The sequence below is a fragment of the Crinia signifera genome, chromosome 2, assembly GCF_055691185.1.
Source record: "Crinia signifera chromosome 2, ASM5569118v1, whole genome shotgun sequence".
Taxonomy (NCBI): domain Eukaryota; kingdom Metazoa; phylum Chordata; class Amphibia; order Anura; family Myobatrachidae; genus Crinia; species Crinia signifera.
Window position 1 is genome coordinate 6805136 of NC_139218.1, and position 9585 is coordinate 6814720.

Here is a 9585-nt window from a genome sequence, read left to right on the forward strand (position 1 = left end):
TTATATAGCGCAGCAGATTCCGTTACAGCGTCTTATATAGCGCAGCAGATTCCGTTACAGCGTCTTATAGAGCGCACCAGATTCCGTTACAGTGTCTTATATAGCGCAGCAGATTCCGTTACAGTGTCTTATATAGCGCAGCAGATTCCGTTACAGCATCTTATATAGTGTAGCAGATTCCGTTACAGTGTCTTATATAGCGCAGCAGTTTCCGTTACAGTGTCTTATATAGCGCAGCAGATTCCGTTACAGTGTCTTATATAGCGCAGCAGATTCCGTTACAGTGTCTTATATAGCGCAGCAGATTCCGTTACAGTGTCTTATATAGCGCAGCAGTTTCCGTTACAGCGTCTTATATAGCGCAGCAGATTCCGTTACAGCGTCTTATATAGTGTAGCAGATTCCGTTACAGTGTCTTATATAGCGCAGCAGTTTCCGTTACAGTGTCTTATATAGCGCAGAAGATTCCGTTACAGCGTCTTATATAGTGTAGCAGATTCCGTTACAGTGTCTTATATAGCGCAGCAGTTTCCGTTACAGCGTCTTATATAGCGCAGCAGATTCCGTTACAGCGTCTTATATAGCGCAGCAGATTCCGTTACAGCGTCTTATATAGCGCAGCAGATCCCGTTACAGTGTCTTATATAGTGCAGCAGATTCCGTTACAGCGTCTTATATAGCGCAGCAGATTCCGTTACAGCGTCTTATATAGCGCAGCAGATTCCGTTACAGCGTCTTATATAGCGCAGCAGATTCCGTTACAGTGTCTTATAGAGCGCAGCAGATTCCGTTACAGCGTCTTATAGAGCGCAGCAGATTCCGTTACAGTGTCTTATATAGCGCAGCAGATTCCGTTACAGTGTCTTATATAGTGCAGCAGATTCCGTTACAGCGTCTTATATAGCGCAGCAGATTCCGTTACAGCGTCTTATAGAGCGCACCAGATTCCGTTACAGTGTCTTATATAGTGCAGCAGATTCCGTTACAGTGTCTTATATAGCGCAGCAGATTCCGTTACAGTGTCTTATATAGCGCAGCAGATTCCGTTGCAGTGTCTTATATAGCGCAGCAGATTCCGTTGCAGTGTCTTATATAGCGCAGCAGATTCCGTTACAGTGTCTTATATAGCGCAGCAGATTCCGTTACAGCGTCTTATATAGCGCAGCAGATTCCGTTGCAGTGTCTTATATAGCGCAGCAGATTCCGTTGCAGTGTCTTATATAGCGCAGCAGATTCCGTTGCGCTTTACAATAGTAGACAGTGATAAGACAAACTGGGTAACAACAGACAGACTTGGAGGTAGGAGGTCCCTGCTGCAAGCTTACAATCTATAGGGATAAGTCAAATGACAGTTTAAGGCCCATACACAGTGTACAAGCAGCACCGCGTGCGCAGTGAGCGCAGATGCACACTCCCGCATCATTGTGGGCTGCGCTTATCTGCTGATGAGCGCCAGGGTGGATGGCGTATCATAGCATCCTGCTATGGAAAGTTTACACCCCCCCAGCAAAATCACTTGGACGAGCGAAAATCGCTCAATGTGTATGCACTGAGCGTTTATCAGCCCAGCGATGTTTGGGATCATCGATGTATGTATCTATGTATTTATGTAGGAGCAGATGATACCAAAAATCGTTGGGCTGAAAATGCCCCACAGCATGCCCCAGCAGCCATACTTCTACCCACCGCTGGCAATGCCCACCTACACCTCCCCAATAACATGTTACCTGGTTGGGATCCGGTTCCACTTCATCCCAGCTGTGCGATAGGCCGCTTTGCCCGTACGCCTTGAACGGTTTATGGCGGACAGACGGTAAGATGCGGTACAGCCAGCTGGGGACATAAAGGTGAGAATGTCACTGAAGGTCAGATAAGGAAAGGTGGGGGCTGGGCTTCTGGTACTGGTCAGTACTGGTGATACTGGCCCAAACAGACCGGGCAGAGAGCGGCGGACTCATTATTAGGAGCATAATGGGTTGGGGACATGATGGTCTCATTAGAAGGAGAATAATGGGTGGGGGACATGGCGGTCTCATTAGTAGGGGAATAATGGGTGGGACATGGCGGTCTCATGAGTAGGAGTATAATGGGTGGGACATGGTAGACTCATTAGTAGGGGAATAATGGGTGGGAAATGGCGGTCTCATTAGTAGGGGAATAATGGGTGGGACATGGCAGCCACATTAGTAGGAGAATAATGGGTGGGGGACATGGCGGACTCATTAGTAGGGGAATAATGGGTGGGGGCCATGGCGGTCTCATTAGTAAGGGAATAATGGGTTGGGGACATGGCGGTCTCATTAGTAGGGGAATAATGGGTGGGACATGGTGGTCTCATTAGTAGGAGTATAATGGGTGGGGGACATGGCGGACTCATTAGTAGGGGAATAATGGGTCGGACATGGCAGTCTCATTAGTAAGGGAATAATGGGAGGGGGACATGGCGGGCTCATTAGTAGGGAAATAATGGGTGGGACATGGCAGTCTCATTAGTAAGGGAATAATGGGAGGGGGACATGGCGGGCTCATTAGTAGGGGAATAATGGGTGGGACATGGCAGTCTCATTAGTAAGGGAATAATGGGAGGGGGACATGGCGGGCTCATTAGTAGGGGAATAATGGGTGGGACATGGCAGTCTCATTAGTAGGGGAATAATGGGTGGGGACATGGTGGTCTCATTAATAGGGGAATAATGGGTGGGACATGGCGGTCTCATTAGTAGGGGAATAATGGGTGGGACATGGCGGGCTCATTAGTAGGGGAATAATGGGTGGGGACATGGTGGTCTCATTAGTAGGAGTATAATGGGTGGGGACATGGTGGTCTCATTAGTAGGAGTATAATGGGTGGGGACATGGCGGGCTCATTAGTAGGGGAATAATGGGTGGGGACATGGTGGTCTCATTAGTAGGAGTATAATGGGTGGGGACATGGCGGTCTCATTAGTAGGGGAATACTGGGTGGGGACATGGCGGTCTCATTAGTAGGAGTATAATGGGTGGGGACATGGTGGTCTCATTAGTAGGAGTATAATGGGTGGGGACATGGCGGTCTCATTAGTAGGAGAATAATGGCTGGGGAACATGGCGGACAGATGCCATACCTTCTCTTATTGGAGCTCCTGGGACAGGTGAAGGCGGAGCCAGACAGCTGCTCGGCGTACAGTCCGTAGGGGCAGACCTGGGGGCTGTTCTGTATAAGGGGGAGACAAGGTGTCACTGGCCGCGGACATACTGCCGTATATCTATATGGCCCTGCATCCTCTGCGCGGCCCCTATGTGGCTGTATGATGTCGGGATTACTCGTACCTGGCCTTCAGGTAAGGCACCTGGACAGCGAGGGTCCTCCGAGGAAAACTCATTGCCGAATCCGGATATGTACTGAGGGGGAGACAGAGAGTTAGGGGTGCAGTACAATGACTGGGGAGGGGGGGGAGGGAGACTGTAAGCTAATAGCCCAATGCTGTATAATCACTTACAGGTGCACCTACCCGGGTATGGTATAAATCATAGACTGACTCATGATAGAAAGTCATATGGTCGACAGGGTGTAAAGGTCGACAGGTAAAAGGTTGACATCCAAAAAGTCGACATGTTTTTAGGGTATCTATGTCGACATGGACATGTCTAAGTGTACCGCGTCCTCTTTCATCGCTCGCTATGCTCAGTCCTAGTGGGTGGTAGGGCTTGAAATACCGCCTGTCGGCACATGTCGGCTGAATATTTTGTAAAAAAATGGATGTCGACCGTTTCCATGTCGACCTATTGTGTGTCGAGAATAACAATACGATACTGAGCGCTGATTGGATACTATCATACGCTGCTGCTGTTACCAAAACCCCTTTAACACATAACACAGAGAGGACCAGCGCTGCGCTAAGTAGTGTTATTAATGTAAATATTGTGGCCAACAGTATACACAGACCAGACTAACGGTGTGTACCCACGGGGGCGATATGCCGGGTTATGCCAGTCCTGACACCATCACATCGCATCTCACGGCATGCCAGAGGGGCACAATCTGCACTATATAGTGTTGCCTGCCCTCTCTATGTGGCTGCCGATATGCACTCACACGGGAGCGCGCATCGGCAGTGCATTAGGCTCGTAAGCCCTAAAAAAGTATGCGATCTGCATGCGATATGGCTTCCGATGTTCTCTATATCGGCAACATCGGAAGCCATATCGCACCGTGTGTACACACCACTAGTCTTGTCTGTCTACATTGTTGGCCACAATATTTAAATTTGTAATAAATAATAAGAGAGTCGCATTACGTCCAGGGTCGGGGATAATAGGCGGTGCTGCTGTACAGCGCTGTATACACCGAGGTCCCAGCAGGATAATCAGCCCCCACAGGTCACACTCCGCAGGTCAGGGATAATAAGGGGGTGCTGTACAGCGCTGTATTCACCGAGGTCCCAGCAGGATTATCAGCCCCCACAGGTCACACTCCGCAGGTCAGGGATAATAAGGGGGTGCTGTACAGCGCTGTATTCACAGAGGTCCCAGCAGGATTATCAGCCCCCACAGGTCACACTCCGCAGGTCAGGGATAATAAGGGGATGCTGTACAGCGCTGTATTCACCGAGGTCCCAGCAGGATAATCAGCCCCCACAGGTCACATTCCGCAGGTCAGGGATAATAAGGGGGTGCTGTACAGTGCTGTATACACTGAGGTCCCGGCAGGATTATCAGCCCCCACCACAGGTCACACTCCGCAGGTCAGGGATAATAGGGGGGTGCTGTACAGTGCTGTATTCACAGAGGTCCCGGCAGGATTATCAGCCCCCACCACAGGTCACACTCCGCAGGTCAGGGATAATAAGGGGGTGCTGTACAGCGCTGTATTCACAGAGGTCCCGGCAGGATAATCAGCCCCCACAGGTCACACTCCGCAGGTCAGGGATAATAAGGGGGTGCTGTACAGTGCTGTATACACTGAGGTCCCAGCAGGATAATCAGCCCCCACAGGTCACATTCCGCAGGTCGGGGATAATAGGGGGGTGCTGTACAGCGCTGTATACACCAAGGTCCCGGCAGGATAATCAGTCCTAACAGGTCACACTCCGCAGGTCAGGGATAACAGGGGGGTGCTGTAAACTCCGAGGTCCCAGACAAAGATGCTGAGTCAGAATGTGTCAGGACCTCGCTGCATCTGGGAATCATTGCAGAGGAGGGCGGAGCTTGCTGTGTGTGTGCAGTGCTCCCGGGGTCCCTGCACCCATTTATTTCATTACTTACCCCAGGAAAATGGTGCAATGGCCATGTTCTCAGCGTCTCACGCAGGTGCAGTAGGCCCAGATTGTACAGCGCAGCCAGCTAGAGAGGAGGGGGCCCAAGCTGAGTCTGCGCATGGGGGCCCCTCATCACTAGAAGGGCCCCTGACCTCAGGGGTTTATGTACTAAAGGTCCCCATACACCACTAGTCTGACTTGTCGGACCAGTTTGCCCTTGAAAGACCCCCGGCAGCCCCCCCGGAGGCTGCTTACGATTTGGCACTTGATTTGCCAAATGATACATGCAATAAATTGCATGCGATTTATTGCAGGGTTGCCGACCCTCCCGGAATGGCCGGGAGGATCCCGAAAATCGGGTCCTCCTCCCGCCCCCCCCCCCCGGAAAGATGGGCAACCCTCCCAGATTCCGGGGGACCCCCACGCCACCCCCGATTGTGGCGTCTTCCCCCATAACAGTTTGGCTTTAAATGCGGCAATCCGCGGTTTGGGTGTTCTCAGAGGAGGGGGCGGAGCTAAAATGACCAGAATCGCGGCATTTTAGCCCCGCCCCCTCCACGGAGATCTGGGAATTGGGGTTTATTACATCCTGGGGGCGGGGCTTAACGATGTAACGCTCAGGCCCTGCCCCCGAACTGCAGCTGGAAGTCTCCTCTCCGGGCTTATCCCGGAGAGGAGACAGAAAAAGTCGGCAACCCTGATTTATTGCATGTAAGCGGCGGGGGGCGGGCAGCAGGGTCCCCGTGCCGCATGGACGCGGCTTCCCAGCCGCCGCTGCACATAGCTGTGTGACAGCGGTGCTTCCCCGCTGTCACACACCTAGGGATCGGACCAGCACCTGCAATGTGCTGCTGATGGGTCTGATCCGACAGATTGAACCTGCAGCAGGTTCAATCTCTATGGTCCAACCTGATGAGCGCGGGACCGCACATAGGGTCGATGGGGATGTCAAGCACATCAGATCGGCCCAAATCAGACAAGTGTATGGGCACCCTAAGCCTTGGAGAGAGATAAAGTGGAGAGAGATAAGTCTGTGGGAGTGCAGGGTATGTGGCGAATGTTGTAACCCCCAAACTGATCCCCAGAAGACACTAGCCAGACCAATGGGGGCAGCCATGTCCTCTGCCCTCTCACATCAGTATAATCCCAGCCTTCGGTGACATTTGATGTGCTGCCCCTCCCCAACACCCCGCAATCTGGTGTAAGTGACATTTCCAGGCCGTACCCCATTGATCTGCAGCCGGCCCTGGTAATCCTGGGAGACAGCGGGAAACAATCATTTATTTATAAATGTCAGGGCGCCCCCCGGTGGCCGCTCTGGTGGGGGCTGACAATTCACTAATTAATATGGCAGCTGATCCACTTTGTGTGCGCACAGGGGAGCGACTGGAGAATTAACCCCAGACACAGGTCCATACAGCGGGGACAGCGGATCCTGCATCCGCTCCAGTGATCTGGATGAGTCTGGTGTCGGCCATTGGGGCCCGGCGTATATTTGTGCCCCATTATCTGACAGCAATGGTTCTCTGTCCTGGCTGTAATGCCCCTGGGTATAGGGAAATAACTAGCCCTTTATGCCCTGAGAGGGGCGCTATGGCAGAGATCTATGTATCATCAGGGTGGATGAGGTGCCAGGGTGTGCTGGGAACAGTACCCCATGATGGGGCTGCCCAACACCATGTAACTAACGCACATATAGAGTGACAACAGGCCAGTCAATCAGCCCATAACAGTCATTTTTTTCAATCACAGTCTGTAACATGACAGTTAGGGGCCAGCGGCTGGACATTGATCACCCTCAGGCTCATTACATCTGCCCCACAATGCTTACAGTAAGCTGAGAGACCGCAGTGGTCCCTGCAGAAGGGGAGATCTGGCCCTGAGGGGGTTAATCCGCAGGAATCTGCAGTTTGGATGTGTCAGCCTCCATGTGGCCACACAGCTGGGCAGATGTGGAACGGAGAGCTGTGATTGGCTGGCCCGAGAACACCCCCTTCCCACCGCCCTCTGTGAGCCGCTCATCCAAAGTGCAGCAGAGGCAGCAAACGGCAAAGGTTATGTACGGAGCCGGAGACACCCATGTTATCCATAGTGTGGTGGGGAGGGGCCGCCATGGCAATACCACAACACTTATTGGGCCAGATGCACTAAGCTTGAAAAGTGATAAAATGGAGAGTGATAAACCACCAGCCAATCAGCTCCTACCTGCCATGATACAGGCTGCGTTTGAAAACTGTCAGGCATGAGCTGATTGGTTGGTGGTTTATCACTCTCCATTTTATCACTTTTCAAGCTTAGTACATCTGTACTATACATTATATGGGATACGTGGGGATAACCGGCGGAAGGGACGCAAGAGGTCAGAATACCGATGCCGGTAACCGATGGAGGGAACAGGAGTCAGGGTTCCCTGCATCGGAATATACCCCCGATATGGCAGAAAGTTCCAGAAAATCACTCATTGGTTGCTCACTGCACACTGCCATATTTATCTGATTAGAATATACATATATATACATATATATATATATATATATATATATATATATATATATATATGTATATGCACACACTCACATTTCTAAGAAAAATGGAGACATTGCCCATAGCAAACAGATTACTAGACAGAATCTGGGTGGTTGCTATGGGCAACATCACAACTATCTTGTTACTTCCCTGGCTAGGACACACATGTTGATGTAGTGATGGCTTCAGTGGGTGTCTCTGTCTGCTTGTGTCCCTCGCAGTCATCACTGACAGGACGCGCTTCTCTGTCAGCATAGCGACTTCCTGACCAAACATTCGCTCTCCTGGGGCGTATGCTGAACTGCGCAGAAGGTTTGCGGCTGTATCTAGTGTGTGTCATTGCGTCACTGGAGACAGACATACACAACATGGTCACATCTGTACTTGTAGCCCCTGTGACATAACCAGGCCAGGAATGGGTGCAAGATCGGATTGGCGCGTTAGCTGAACTGCGCAGAAGGTTGGCGGCTGTATCTAGTGTGTGTCATTGCGTCACTGAAGACAGACATACACAACATGGTCACATCTGTACTTGTAGCCCCTGTGACATAACCAGGCCAGGAATGGGTGCGAGATCGGACTGGCGCGTTAGCAGTACTGCGCAGAAGGTTGGCGGCTGTATCTAGTGTGTGTCATTGCGTCACTCTGGAGACAGACCTACACAACATGGTCACATCTGTACTTGTAGCCCCTGTGACATAACCAGGCCAGGAATGGGTGCGAGATCGGACTGGCGCGTTAGCAGTACTGCGCAGAAGGTTGGCGGCTGTATCTAGTGTGTGTCATTGCGTCACTCTGGAGACAGACCTACACAACATGGTCACATCTGTACTTGTAGCCTCTGTGACATAACCAGGCCAGGAATGGGTGAGAGATCGGATTGGAGCGTTAGCAGAACTGCGCAGAAGGTTTGCGGCTGTATCTAGTGTGTGTCATTGCGTCACTGAAGACACACCTACACAACATGGTCACATCTGTACTTGTAGCCTCTGTGACATAACCAGGCCAGGAATGGGTGCGAGATCGGATTGGCGCGTTAGCAGTACTGCGCAGAAGGTTGGCGGCTGTATCTAGTGTGTGTGTCATTGCGTCACTGAAGACAGACATAATAACCTGTGACTTGGGGTCACACATCTGACTATTAGGCTGCTAAAGGGTAGCAGTGCAGGGGATACAGGTAGCAGTACAGGGGATACAGGTAGCAGTACAGGGGATACAGGTAGCAGTACAGAGGATACAGGTAGCAGTACAGGGGATACAGGTAGCAGTACAGGGGATACAGGTAGCAGTACAGGGGATACAGGTAGCAGTACAGGGGATACAGGTAGCAGTACAGGGGATACAGGTAGCAGTACAGGGGATACAGGTAGCAGTACAGCGGACACAGGTAGCAGTACAGCGGACACAGGTAGCAGTACAGGGGACACAGGTAGCAGTACAGGGGATACAGGTAGCAGTACAGGGGATACAGGTAGCAGTACAGGGGATACAGGTAGCAGTACAAGCACAAGATAACTAGTATATACCCCAATTATAGACAAACGGTCCGCACATAACTCTGTACATGGGAGGATCTGTTATATTCCGTCACCATGATCCAATCCATGTAAATCTTATGTACTAGGTTATACTCCATACCCCTCTATAGTGCAGCTCAGCCTCACTCACCTTCAGTTCTGCCATCTCCGCCGAGTGTCCAGGACGAGCTGCAGCTGCTTCTATGTGATCCGCCAGCACATTGCAGAGATGTAACCAGTTACTCAATGTGGATTTAATCAAACACAGAGGGACGGGCCTGTTACTCAACACTGGGAAGGGGGGG

The 9585-nt window shown here is 51.2% G+C and overlaps 1 protein-coding gene across 2 annotated transcripts in view; it reads right to left on the minus strand.

Moving 5' to 3' along the window:
• HGD (homogentisate 1,2-dioxygenase) overlaps positions 1–9585 on the minus strand; it is a 39289-nt gene extending 29704 nt beyond the window's left edge. The window contains exons 1-4 of one of the 2 annotated variants that reach the window (XM_083171503.1): positions 9432–9585; positions 3310–3381; positions 3105–3193; positions 1728–1833 (exon numbers count right to left, since the gene is read on the minus strand). In XM_083171503.1, coding sequence (XP_083027629.1) covers positions 1728–1833; positions 3105–3193; positions 3310–3381; positions 9432–9446 — 282 coding nt within the window. In that variant the 5' untranslated portion in view covers positions 9447–9585. The remainder of the gene's footprint in view (positions 1–1727; positions 1834–3104; positions 3194–3309; positions 3382–9431) is intronic. The other variant, XM_083171505.1, reaches the window with a different exon arrangement.